This window comes from Nicotiana sylvestris, chromosome 5 (assembly GCF_000393655.2).
Source record: "Nicotiana sylvestris chromosome 5, ASM39365v2, whole genome shotgun sequence".
Classification (NCBI taxonomy): domain Eukaryota; kingdom Viridiplantae; phylum Streptophyta; class Magnoliopsida; order Solanales; family Solanaceae; genus Nicotiana; species Nicotiana sylvestris.
This window is the reverse complement of record NC_091061.1, coordinates 120408610-120423347: the sequence shown is the minus strand read 5'-3', so window position 1 is coordinate 120423347 and position 14738 is coordinate 120408610. Positions and strand designations below refer to the sequence as shown.

General features: G+C 35.1%; 1 protein-coding gene across 1 annotated transcript; it reads left to right on the top strand.

Moving 5' to 3' along the window:
• The first annotated feature begins 12899 nt into the window (after window positions 1–12899).
• On the top strand, window positions 12900–13915 carry LOC104214607 (uncharacterized). Its single transcript, XM_009764302.2, has one exon. The coding sequence runs from the start codon at window positions 12976–12978 to the stop codon at window positions 13582–13584; it is 609 nt and encodes a 202-aa protein (XP_009762604.1). The 5' UTR covers window positions 12900–12975; the 3' UTR covers window positions 13585–13915.
• The last annotated feature ends 823 nt before the right edge of the window (window positions 13916–14738 follow it).

Sequence of the window (14738 nt, the reverse complement as noted above, 5' to 3'; positions counted from 1 at the left end):
TAAATTCAAAACTGTGCCATAACAAAAATAGAAGAAACAACAGAGAAAACAAAGACTATACCGTTGTTGGGTTGTGCATGGCATTGTTCAACAAACACTCTCCCGAGAAAGTTTGTATATTTTCCAAATCTTTCTCTAAAGTCAAGGGCTTCAGATAGTTAGCAAGCTCCACCAGCTGGGGCAACAAATTGCATCCGGTGGAAACCGAGAGGATGATGCTCCTCCTTCTTTTGGGATCTTCTTTGGGGGTAGTATAATTTTTCCCCAGGTTCCCATGAACTAGGGACTAGGGAAGAGGGACATAGCAGCTGCGGTCGATGGAGATGATGTAGTAGTTGTTAGTGGCTAAGTCAAAGTTGGAGAATAAGGAGATGAAGCAGATGGCGTTATAGGGTGAGAAGTAGTTGCGGCACGTCAACCAAAGTCGGAAGAGGCCCGGTACTTAGCCTTACAGTACCGAGTGCGGCATTTGGGACTCAGAAACATGAATTGGCATCTTCCACCATATCAAACTCCCCTAGAGTGCCGAGGCATCGTCCTCAGTTGGTGTAGCTAACTTAAAATATTGAGCATTACATTGAGCTGATGAAGGTCATCTTCTTCTATGTAGAGAAGCCACATCATCAATGGCTTCTCTATCATCATCGATTATCACGGTTTCTGGGAATGGCCTGGGCGCGACTCTCACCTCCATAACATCTGAGGATGGCTAGGGCGCGAGGCTCTTTGCCTTTCCATTTGTACCCTCGGCCGCGGATGAACGTCTCTTTTTTTTGTTGCTCGTTCTCCGACCGGGGACTCCGGGAAGAAGCACTTATACTAGAAGCAGGTCCGGAGATACCTGTTTGGGTAAACGCCTCTTGCAACAACCTTGCCTTGTCAACAGGATTAGCCAAAATGTCCTCCTCGAGGACGACAACTCTACCCTGGGGTAGACCTGAATTCAACCAAAGAGAAAGGTTAACCAAACTTCCTTATACAAAGAGTAAAAACAAAATGAATTCGATTTACCATGATTTTTGGCCTTCCACCCATATTTAAGAGCCAGTTCTTTCCACGTGCGGGTTTCGGGCGTAGTAACGTCCAATATTTTCTGGACCTACGGGTCCAAGCCTTCAACCCGAGGTGGTACCCACCGAGGTGCTGAAACGAGAGAATAAAGAAAGGTCAATAACAATATAAGACTATCTTTAATGGAAGAAAAGATAAATGGTGAACTTACGAGTGCGGTTCCATAATTCCAAAAAGGATGAAGCCGTGACCGAAATGATGTTACTGGTGGTGACTGCAACGAACCATTCCATCTATCCACGGTCATTATCATCATCCATGCTAGAAAGCAGAGCATGGTGGCCACGCTTGCTGAAATTTATCCTCCCCTCCCCCCTTTAGAAAATCTTGGAGGAATAAAGATTCATTAATCGAGATATAGTTAGCTCCTCTCCCGTCTCCTAGCGTGCCCAAGACAAGCGATTTTCCTCCACACAGAAGGACTCACTTGCCAGGCATACCTGGTAGCGGATGCATAACTCTATGATGATAGAGTCAAGATCTCCACTCAAAGAAAACATCCCCAAAGTGAAGGGATACATATAAAAATACGTAAAATCCTTCTTGGGTAAGGTTACCCCCTCCGCCAGATCATGAGTGATAATGTCTAAATCTTGGCAATGGCAGTATTCCTTCACATCAGGACTACTGGAAGGACGGGTGGATAAATGGTATACGCTAACAATCCACGTATGAGGGTGAGCGAAAGGATATTTCTCTTCGAAGTCTTTAATTGTGACAAGACTCTTTGGGATGATAGTGCTCACCGTAGGAGGAGGAGCGTCATCAACTTTACCTTTGTTCTTTGAGGAACTAGGGTTTCTAGAAGAAGAGGCAATTTTTCATCAGAAAAGAAGGAAAGTTTTCTCTCAAGAAGAAGGTTAAAGAAAAGTTGAAGGCGAAATACAAGTTGAGTAAAGAGAGTTCGAGAAAGTTTGAAGAATTATGAAGTGTAAATGAAGAGTTTGATGCATATAAGTAAAGAAATAGGCAGCTAAAATTGTGGTCGTAATTACCTCGATAACCGGAAAAATGATGTTAAATCATTGGATGACGCGTGTTCGGAGCATTAAATGCGAAGAGACGTGCGTCTAATCAACCATCAGAAACTTTTCAGAGGGTGTCAGAGAATTTCCCACCAAGAAAGGTATCTCTACCAACTTTCCGGTGACATAATATTATGCCACCGGAAAGTAGGGGGACTATCTGTATGGGGTAAAATATGTTCATATTTAATAATCGCATGAAAAAGCGACACGTGGAGACGAAGACAGAAGAAAATCGAACCCGAAGGCAATGATCTCACTTGTCATCGGAGAGAACAATGTTCATAAAGGCAAAAAAAATGCCGGTCATCCGGTAGCATTCAATGAAGAATATTTTATAGCATTAAGTGCATGATCCGTTATAGAGAATATGATATTCACTGCCCACCGTTACACATTCTTTAATGACCCTCATAATTATCATTTAAGAGGGGCTTGATCCTAGGACCTTGTTCCCTAGGTGTGACTATAAATAGTGAACTCTACCATTGTAAGGACACGAATTTTCTGGCCAACATATACTATATTCTATCAAAAACTCAATAAAACTTTATTTTTTGCTTATTTATATTGTTCTTACTGCCCCGGTAGCTCTGCACCCTGGATTAAGATATTTGTCGTTTATTTCAATTTCAAGGCTTAGTCTTATATTTTTGTCTAACTCATCTATTATTTTTGCATCAAAATCGACTCACTTGTCTATAAACCACGTATAAATTCAACTGTACCTTTTTACAGGTAAACAAATACAAAATTAGCCGTTCGGCAGAAATTAATTTTATATATATATTCGTTATCTTTATTTGGTTAAATGTCTAGGTTTTCTTTATCCTAAAAATGATATTAACTTCCCTAAAAAGATAAATGGACCACAATGAAGACTTATTTTCATTTGAAAGCCAACCTCACCATAGACCAAACTAAATATTTTAATATTTGCTAACGTCTTTTTCGTCATAAAAGGCGTGGACTGAAGAGGGCAATGTCATGTGGACTTAGCAAAATGGTTTTTGGCAGATAAGCATCATTATCTGCAATTACTGCTTTGGATCCATCTGTGGAAATAAGAATTGGATTTTGGCAATATGCACATATATACTGCTAAATAATGGCTTTTTTAAAAAACTTGGTCATAGAAAAGGGGCAAGCTCCTCTACAAGCTACATAATAAATCACGTGCGACTGACCATCTAAAAAGTTTATTTTAAATTTATCTCAATATATAGGGAAAAGGGTCAATTGTTTCATGCACCGGTAGAAATTGAACAATTTTGCCATAACCCCTACCTTTTAGTCTAATATTTTTCAATCGTTAGGAAATAGATACCACTTTTAACCTAACCCCTAACAGTCTAATATCTCCAAATATTTGGACACATAGAAATCCACTCATATAATGCTAGAGCTCCGTTAATAATGAGGGAAAATATGAAACGGTTTACTAACCGTAAGACTATGAATGAATCAAAAATGTAACATAAGATGAAATTAAATTGAATAATGCGATCAGTACAACGGAAAATTTGAACATTTTCTAATGCTTATATATACTTAATATGCCAAACTAATTCATGTAAGTGATGTAAGGATGAATATGTCGTGTGTACTCAGTCAATTGAAAGTATTCGTGTTTTGGTTTTTCATTCGGTGTCCGATATCCGTATTGGACTTCGATTATATTGTGATTCGCACCAGATAGGGCCCCATTCGGAGAAAAACGCTCTCTGCCAAGAATTTTTTCATATCGAGACCTCTTATTAAGAAATGAGCGGTCCCATCAGTTATACCACATTCTTTGGTGGTAATTGAAAGCATTCTTGCAACTCATAATAGTTCGGATAGTCTTAAAAGCTACTATAAAAGGAAATTCTGCTTTACTTGAGCAATTAATTTTTTTCCCAATAAGCAAAACCGTTTCAGTCAGAGATTTTATATTTATATCAGTTCTCCAACAATATATTACTTTAATTTAATTTTAAAAGTCTCCAGGGGCCTTTTAATTCCCCCAGTTTCTCTTAAGTGAGGTTTTACATGATTGTAGACTTGTTGATCAATGATTACTCCTTACAGTGCAAGAGATTTTACGGTTTTTATTTACCCAAAAAGGGGAAAAAAGGCGATCGAGAAGATGCGGAAATATGGAGCTCTTAATCCCATTGTAATATCAGTACTAAATATATACAATAATACAACCATGAGAATATTTTGATGAATGAGGCAATTATGATCCTTAAACCCAGTATTGCCTAGGCACTGTTACTTATAGTTGGAGGAATACATAGAATGAGTACATCAGCTATGAGATGAATATATAATCTAACAATATTATATATACACATATCCCGTAAAATTAATTAAGGACACACAAACTAACCCAACAACTCACTATAAAAAAGAAGAAGATTTCTAATAAACCAAACCCACCCACGCAAGTCTCAATACACGACTATTTCTTTCATTTCTTCATCCTTGGAACGAAGTAACATAGTATTTACGACCTACAATTATATAAAAAATGTCTTGGTTAAAATTATTGTACCCTTATGGAGGATGAAAAACGAGGGAAGTTTGTTAAACAATAGTCAATAGCAGCCTATCTTTTGTCTTATGTGGACGTGGCACAACATTAATTAATTAGTCTATATGATGAAAACAAAAGAATTAAACAAACAAATTACCTTTTGTTATAAAATAAAAGTAACGCAGTAAAATGTAAATAAGAAGAGATAGAAAGAAGGGAGAAGTGTTTTCTTCTTTCACTTTGGTGTATTTTTCCGTTGCAATTACATAGCCTTTTATAGGCATAAAAAGTAAAGATGATGGACATAAAGTAGGAAATTTAATCTTTAAGTTATTCACAACATGGGCATCCAATGTAGCATCCAATGTAGTATCCAAAGTAGTATCCAATGTACAAACTATTCATAATACTCCCCCTTGGATGTCCATGTAAGATAATATGCCTCGTTAAAAACTTACAAAAAAAATATTGGGATGTACATAGTTATTTATAATATGCATTGCTTGTTGCCTCATTAAAAACCTTACCAGAAAAACCTAGTGGGACAAAACCTTGGTTAAGGAAAAGAGTGCAGCGTGTAGTTACTCCCCCTGATGAAAAATAACTTAATGTCTCGAAGACGACGCATACCAATCTTATATATCAGCTTTTCAAATATTGAGGTTGGTTACGCCTTAGTGAACAGATCAGCCAAATTATCACTTGAACGAACTTGTTGTACATCTATTTCACCATTTTTCTGAAGATCATGAGTGAAAAAGAATTTCGGTGAAATGTGTTTTGTTCTATCTTCTTTGATATATCCTCCTTTCAATTGAGCTATGCATGCAGCATTGTCTTCATACAATATTGTTGGAATATTCTCTTTCGAAGAAAGACCACATGTTTGCTGAATGTGTTGAGTTATAGATCTTAACCAAACGCATTCTCGACTTGCTTCGTGAATGGCTATTATCTCTGCATGATTTGAAGAAGTAGCAACCATAGTTTGTTTTGTCGAACGCCATGATATGGCTGTACCTCCACTTGTAAATAAATAGCCTGTCTGAGATCGACCTTTGTGTGGATCAGACAAATATCCTGCATCTGCATAACCAATCAATGATGGCTTGGATTCATTTGAATAAAATAAACCCATATCAATGGTCCCTTGGAGGTATCTGAATATATGTTTAATACCATTCCAGTGTCTTTGTGTTGGCGAAGTACTAAATCTTGCCAATAAGCTTACTGAGAAAGCTATATCTGGTCGGGAATTATTGGCAAGATACATTAATGCCCCAATTGCACTAAGATATGGTACTTCGGCACCAAGAAGCTCTTCATCATTTTCATGAGGTCGGAATGGATCTTTCTTTATATCAAGTGATCTCACAACCATCGGGGTACTCAATGGATGTGCTTTATCCATATAGAATCGCTTTAAAATCTTTTCGGTGTATGTTGATTGATGGACAAATATTCCATCTTTCATATACTCAATTTGTAGACCAAGACAAAATTTTGTCTTTCCAAGATCTTTCATTTCAAATTCTTTCTTCAAACAGTCTACTGTTTTTGGAAGCTCCTCAGGAGTTCCAATGATATTTAAATCATCAACATACACAGCGATTATAACAAATTCAGATCCAGACCTTTTTATAAAGACACAAGGACAAATTGGATCATTCTTGTACCCTTCTTTCAACAGGTATTCACTCAGGCGATTGTACCACATACGACCTGATTGTTTCAATCCGTATAAAGATTTCTGAAGCTTTATTGAACAAGTTTCTCGAAAACTTTTATATGCTTCTGGCACTTTAAATCCCTCAGGTACTTTCATAAAAATTTCGTTGTCTAATGATCCATACAAATAGGCTGTAACAACATCCATTAGATGCATATCAAGTTTTTCTTGCACTGCCATATTTATGAGATACCTGAAGGTGATAGCATCCACTACAGGAGAATATGTCTCCATATAATCAATTCCAGGCCTTTGGGAAAACCCTTGTGCCACAAGTCGTGCTTTATATCTAACGACTTCATTTTTATCATTTCGTTTTCGCACAAAAACCCATTTATACCCTACTGGCTTTATGCCTTCAGGTGTTCGAACTATGGGTCCGAAGACTTCACGTTTTCCAAGTGAAGTTAACTCTGCCTGGATAGCGTCTTTCCATTTTGGCCAATCATTTCTCTGTCTACATTCATTGACAGATTTTGGTTCAAGATCCTCATCTTGTTGCATTATTTCAACAGCAACATTATAAGCAAAAATGTTATCGATAACAATATTATTTCGGTTCCATCTTTTCCCGGTTGAGACATAACTTATTGATATCTCTTCATTTTCATTATTTTCAGGTACCTGGACCTCTCCTAAGGTCTTATCATTTGTTACGTCTTGGGGCTCTTCTTGAGCCACTACCTCTGTGTTATGTTCACTTTGATCACTTGCTCCTTTTCTTCTTCGAGGATTTTTATCTTTAGAACCGATTGGTCTACCACGTTTCAAGCATGTCTTAGACTCATTTTCTTTAATTAATTGTCCTGCCGGGATATCAACTCGAATTGGAGCATTAGCAGCTGGAATATGTGACTTAGTCACCCTTGGTAGGTCAGTGAATGCATCTGGCAATTGATTTGAAATATTTTGTAAATGAATAATCTTTTGAACCTCTTGTTCACATTGATTTGTTTGAGGATCTAAATGAGACAGTGATAATGCATTCCAATCTATCTTCTTTTTCAGTTGCTTATTTTCTCCCCCTAATGTTGGATATACTGATTCATCAAAATGACAATCAGAAAATCTTGCCGTAAATAAATCTCTAGTCATCGGCTCTAGATATTTTATAATAGAAGGAGATTCATATCCAACATATATCCCCAACCTTCTTTGAGGACCCATCTTTGTACGTTGTGGTGGAGCAATTGGAACATATATCGCACAACCAAAGATCCTAAGATGGGAAATATTTGGCTCCTGACCAAAAGCCAATTGCAATGGGGAGACTTTATGATAACTTGTGGGCCTTATCCGCACAAGTGCTGCTGCGTGCAAAATAGCATGACCCCATACTGAAATGGGAAGTTTTGTTCTCATAAGCATTGGTCTAGCAATTAATTGGAGGCGTTTGATCAATGATTCTGCTAGACCATTTTGTGTATGAACATGAGCAACCGGATGCTCAATTGTTATCCCAGTTGAAATACAATAATCATTAAAGGCTTGGGATGTAAACTCACCAGCATTATCAAGACGAATTGTCTTAATTGCATAATCTGGAAATTGTGCTCTTAGCTTTATTATTTGAGCCAACAATCTCGCAAATGCCATATTGCGAGTTGATAGTAAGCACACATGTGACCATCTTGTAGATGCATCTACCAAAACCATATAATATTTGAATGGTCCACATGGAGGGTGAATGGGCCCACATATATCACCCTGTATACGTTCCAGAAATGCAGGGGATTCCATCCTAACTTTAATAGTTGATGGTCTAATAATTAATTTTCCTTGAGAACATGCAGCACAAGAGAATTCCTTAAATTGAAGAATCTTCTGATTCTTCATTGCATGTCCATGTGAATTCTCAATTATTTTACGCATCATATTAGAACCAGGATGGCCCAACCGGTCATGCCAAATAATAAAATTATCTTGATTAGTAAACTTCTCGTTTACTATGGCATGTGTTTCAATCCTGCTAATACTTGTGTAGTATAAGCCGGAGGAAAGAGCAGGTAACATTTCAAGCACATATTTCTTACCGGACATTATTGTAGTAATATAAAGATATTCAATCTTTTCATCATTTGTAGTCTCAATATGATAGCCATTTTGGCGAATATCTTTGAAACTTAATAAGTTTCTTTGAGATTTACTACAATATAGTGCTTCATCAATAGCCAAATTTGTTCCTCCTGGTAGTAATAAATTGGCTCTTCCAGAACCTTCAATTAATCTTGTACTACCGGATATTGTATTAACATTCGCTTCTTTCATTACCAAATAAGAGAAATATCTCTTATCTTTTAAAATAGTGTGTGTTGTAGCACTATCCAGAAGACATATATCATCTTTATTAATCTTGAGTCCAACTGAAAACTGGGGAATTTTCATATTCTTCATAAAAAAACAAATAATACATCATAAGAAATATGAAAGACAAGCGGAAAAAAAATATTAAGAAATACATTAGGAATGTAGAAACTAGCAACACATGATGCATTAGGAAAATACACTCAAGAAAAATAAACTAGTTGCAAACATAAAAATAACAACTTTTATAGCTTCATTCCCCAGTAAGATGATTAGTTCTTTAGTCAATATCCTCAAAGAAGTCTCCAACTTCTAAATGAGTAATATTTGTTAGGCCTTCAAAATTATCATCTTTATATGCAAGATGTGCCTTAGAACCATATTTATTTGAGGGACCTGCTTCATCATCATTATTTTGAAAGGTCAAGTGTGCCTCCACATTATTTTCTTTTTTCTTGAGGGAAGCTTGATAAAATTTGATAAAATGTTCTGGCATACGACAAATGCATGCCCAATGACCTCTCATACCACATCGGTAACACATACTAGCTTTACCTTTTGAGAACCCTTATTGTTCTTCAATTTATTTCCATCATAATGACGATAATTGTTTCGCCCCCTGCCACGTCCACGTTTACGACCATGTCCACGATTACGGTAATTATTTTGTTTTCTTTCAAACTTGTCATATGTTGCTACAACATTCACTTTCAGAAATGGAGCTGACCCGGTGGGACGAGCTTCATGATTTTTCATTAATAGAGTATTATTCTGCTCAGCCACAAGTAGGCATGTGATTAACTCAGAATATTTCTTAAAATCTTTTTCACGGTATTGTTGTTGTAGCACCACATTTGAAGCGTGAAAAGTAGAAAATATTTTTTCCAATAAGTTCTCATCTGTGATAGTGTCTCCACATAATTTTAATAGAGAACTTACTTTAAAGATAGCAGAATTATACTCACTTACGGTTTTAAAGTCTTGCAACCTTAAATGCATCCACTCATACCGACCTTTCGGTAATACCGTAAGTTTTAGGTGGTCATATCGATCCTTCAAATTAATCCATAATTCAAGTGGATCTTTTACGGTTAAATATTCAGTTTTTAACCCTTCATGTAGATGATGACGAAGGAAAATCATGGCCTTCGCTTTATCCTGATTTGATGCTTCATTTCCTTGTATAATAGTATTTCCAAGACCTTTAGCGTCAAGGTGAATTTCAGCATCAAGAACCCATGATAAATAGTTCCTTCCGGTGATGTCAAGTGCCACAAATTCAAGTTTTGATAAATTTGACATAGTGAAAACTATCATAAAAGATGAATAAGTTAGAGAAATAATTATAATAATAAACAATTAATGAAAACAAAACGATTAAGGTAAAAGAAATGAAAATAGAGCTATATCATGTTAACAATCTACTATTTCATTTTATTCTTGCCATAAAGTAGAAATTACATACTTGTTTCATTTCACTTTATATTATTGATATATATGTGTTAATAGAATTGAACGTGATTTATATGTTCCAATAAATATAAAGTAATTAAAAAATTATTGCTTGTCAATTCATTTCTCACAGTTCTTCAAAATGCCTTAAAGATATGTTTTGATCCAGGGAGTTCATGACATTAGTGCATAGCTAGTTTGATGACTTTGAGGTCCTCTAAGAGTTGAGCACGGAAGGAAATAGTTATTTAATCACTGCAATGTACTTAAATTATTTAAGATGCCCAAGCGCACAAACAATCTGCAAACAGTGAGCATATGAGATGTACTGCCATAAATAAGATGATTATAATGATATATACCTTAGTAAAATATGGCTCAACTTAGCGGGAGTTAAGAATAAAATTAGAGCTTCGTGCTGATAACTTGTTATAAAATAAAAGTAATGCAATAAAATGTAAATAAGAAGAGATAGAAAGAAGGGAGAAGTGTTTTCTTCTTTCACTTTGGTGTATTTTTCCATTGCAATTATATGGCCTTTTATAAGCATAAAAAGTAAAGATGAAGGACATAAAGTAGGAAATTTAATCTTTAAGTTATTCACAACATGGGCATCCAATGTAGCAGTCAATGTAGTATCCAAAATAGTATCCAATGTACAAACTATTCATAACAATTTTCTAATAAATGTCGCATATATTGGTCATAGGCTGGAAGAACGCATGTGTTTCCATTTCATTTTTCTCATCAACGCACCGCCCTGACAACCCCCCCCCCCCCCCAACCACCACCACCACGAAAGAAAAATAGATTTTTTCCACATTGCCACGTGCCTTAATTGTGAACTGATCAAAGGAAAAGAAAAAGACAATATAAAAAAGTTTTATTATAGCTCATGATGTACGTTATTGTACTAAATTTTGTTAATCTTCTAACCCTTTAACTAGTTTGCCACACTAGCTACCTAACATGCATGAAACTTATGGTTCATTATAATCCATGAAAAGGAAAAATGAAGGGTACTATCGTAATATAGATATTTAGTATCATATACTAAATCATAATATTACCTTAATAATTAAAATTTAAAGAAAAAATACGTATTTTTAATTAGTGGCATGCCTTTTAAACGCAGGGAGAAAAAGAAAAGCCATCTTGAAAACTTGGACTATTTATTCTATTTTTTATTGACAAAATTTATGCACCATATATAGGGGATACTAAAGGAAAAAGTTTATGCAAATTAAATTAACTTATTGAAATAGTATCTCCGATTTATTTGATGTGACACCATTACTGTAATGAATTTATGACTTTAGTTTGGTTCTAGTTTTATATGAGCTGTATCGGAAAGAATAATAAAATCTTTTATTACTTTCTCGTTTCAATTTATGTGACACACTTTTTTATTAGTCTGTTTTAAGAAGAATGACATATTTTTTATATTTAGATATAATTTAACTTTAAATTTTTATGTTACACTTATTGAGAAGCTTTTATAGTTATACAAATGTCATGGTCCAACAAAGCCTTTACTCTTTCTGCTTTTGAAACTAAAAGTTTCAAAAGTATTCTTTTTTTTTCATTAAACCTCACGAAGTCAAATTACGTCACATAAATTAAAACAGAAGTAATTATATATTGAACATTAATAGTATGATATAGAATTTCAAATTTGATAAAGTAAATAAATTTAAAATTCTTCAAATCTGGAAAAATTTTGTTTAATGATACTCCCTCCAGTTCACTTTAACTGATTTTTAATTGTATTTCACATAGGAATCCAACTTTTAGCACTAATTAATAATGAAATTGACTATATTAATCTTAATTTGCTCATTAAAAATACAACAAATACTCCTAGGCTCTTTACTCCAAGAACAACTTTGGGAAAAAAATTAATTCCTTTTTTATATATTTTAAAAAAATCAAATATTGGACCAAAGAAAAACTAAAAAATCAACCGAATGACTAATGTTTATGGATTATGTCCAGTGTCCTGGATATCGTTGCAAGATGAGAAGTATAACAGATAAATTGGCGTGAATATATATTAGTACCTTTTTTTTAATGTCTATTGAGGGCTTTTCTGTTTTCTTAATTTCAAAAACTTTTATGAGGAGGTGCATGTTCAGTAACTATCCTTTATACTAGTACGAAGCTGTCATAGTCTTAGATTCTTCCCTATGTCCCTTAATGAATAACTCCACGTAATAATTTTAACTACTTTAACGGCAGTATTACAAAGATAGTCGCAGCCCGGTAAAAAAAAATGCACTTTGCGTGGTAAATAAAAATGAAAACCATAAAATCATCAATTACTACGATCCTACATGTTTGCCCTTAATAGATTTTTTTAAATCTAAAATCTTTCACATGTCAGCTTATTAAGTACTGCATATTTTTTTTTTCACAATCACTTATAGCTCTTAATAGATTTGCGCAAATTCAAGCTTTTGCATATAATTAGTTATATTAGTAAATATAAGGAAAAAATTTGCACTATGACTATGTATAATTTCCAATTTGGTCCCCCCCCCCCCCATTCAAGGCACACTTGCTTCTCTTCTCATACACGGAAAATACAAGTTTAATCACAGCAATTATACAGATCATAATCACACACAATTAAGTTGATGTAGAATACCGGAGAGACATTCAAAGCCGGCATTACTGACCACCGACTCCTTAAAAATCATAGAGATTCCAATAAGCAATAAAAAACACAAAACTCCTTTAATTTCTCATGACTTTCTCAAAGTCAACCTCTCTTCGATCTCTGTACGTATATAAAAACAAAGTACTTCATTCCGAACTTGAAAACAAAAAAAGCCAATAATATTCCTAAATTTCTCTCACTTTTTTGTCAAAAAATGGGCAACGGCTGCTACTCTCTTTGTCCTTCAAAATCATTAACAATTAAGCTGATATTTCGCGATGGAAAAACCAGGATCGTCGCCGGAAAAAGACTAGCCGGAGAGATAATGTTCGAGTTTCCCGATTGCATGGTTTGTCATGCACATTCATTCTTCATTGGACAACCAATTCCTGTCTCAGCCATTGATGATAAGCTAAGGAATGGCGATGCATACTTTGTTCTCCCACTCGATTACTTCTCAAACAAAGTGCTTTCGGCTTCTTCTCTTGCTTCCTTAGGTTCTAATAACACTAATAAAAGAGCTCCAGTTAATTTCAAGAATCCTGCTTTTGAATATGTTAAGGGGTCCAATGGTAGGGTTTTGATAAAAGTTGCACCTGAGTTTATGATCAAATTACTTCAACGTGGAAATGAGGATAATGGAGATGAGAATTGTGATGGTAATTATATTTTATGTAGCACACCGGAGTTGAAGAAGCAATATGAGCAATTGGTAGGGCCAAAAGGGCAAATATGGTCTCCTAAGTTAGAGACTATTTCTGAATATAAGATTAGGTATTCACCTTGCAAGATGATTGGCTTAGAATGGAAACAGAAAGAATAGTGAATCAACCATTAATGAGTTCAGAATGAGAGGATTTATCATATCTATATATTTTATATTCTTTTATATATACGCAGTTCGAGCCAAATTAAAAGCAATGGGCTCAAATGAACTCATAAAACATGTCTTTAATTGCCGTACAGAACTCTTTTCCTCTTCTTTTTTTTTTCCAATTATTTAGATGTAAAAGTTGATATTTGCATTTTCTACTAATTCCCAAATTGTAACTGTATCTAAGGATGTAAAAGACAATATCCATTTATATGATGTCCCCAGATATCAATTCCAACAAGTTATAGCACAAAAAAACCAACCACATCAGGTATATTTATTTTTGCCTTTATTTTAGATTTTTAGTGTTAGATTATTCAAAACTGTTAGAGTACTAGAGAAAAGGCTGATTTTGTATTTGGGTCATTATTGTAATTAGAATTGGCTCATGTTGTATTTGTTTGTAATTGGGTCACCGGGTCAAGACCCACTATTTATAAATGACTTTCCCTATTATAAAGATACAGATTTTCATTTACTCAATACAAGATATCCGCTTCTCTCAGCTCATGAACTTTTACTTTAATTTTGTCATTTCTTTTCCAATTCTCCGTACTTAACATGGTATCAGAGCGTAGATTTTGGTAGATCGTCTCACTCGCTTCCGATCGATGTTAGCCTTTTTAATTTTCATCGAGTTTTGGTTCTGATTGCTTTTACACTGGATTAGGGTTTTGGTTGGAGTTTCGTCGGATAATTTCATCGTATTATTGCTTGTTTCTGTTGGATTTCAAGTCACTATGGATGTTTTGACCGGACCTGGGTGATCTATTCGCCTTTTTCGATTCTCAAGCTAGGGTTTCCTCGTCGATATCTTGCTGCGCCGCCGAAAATTCTGTTCACAAAGGATGTTCTCTTTTCGGTTGCAAAAGAGGGGGTAAATCAGTTTCTTCTTCATATCTCATAAGTTTGTTGATTGTTTTTTTTGTTTGTTGTGATATTTTCCTATCAATGACCAACGATAACCCTACTGTTACACCTTCTTCTTTCTCTACTGCACCTCGTACTGTGTTTCATGAGGATGACTTTTCACATCTGTGTCATCCACTGTATGTGCACCCATCAGATGTACTGGGAACCTCTTTGGTTTCCAGTCCGTTTGA

Bases quoted from the DNA above. Each gene is read 5' to 3' on its own strand.
- LOC104214607 (XM_009764302.2), top strand. From the start codon at position 12,976: ATGGGCAACGGCTGCTACTCTCTTTGTCCTTCAAAATCATTAACAATT.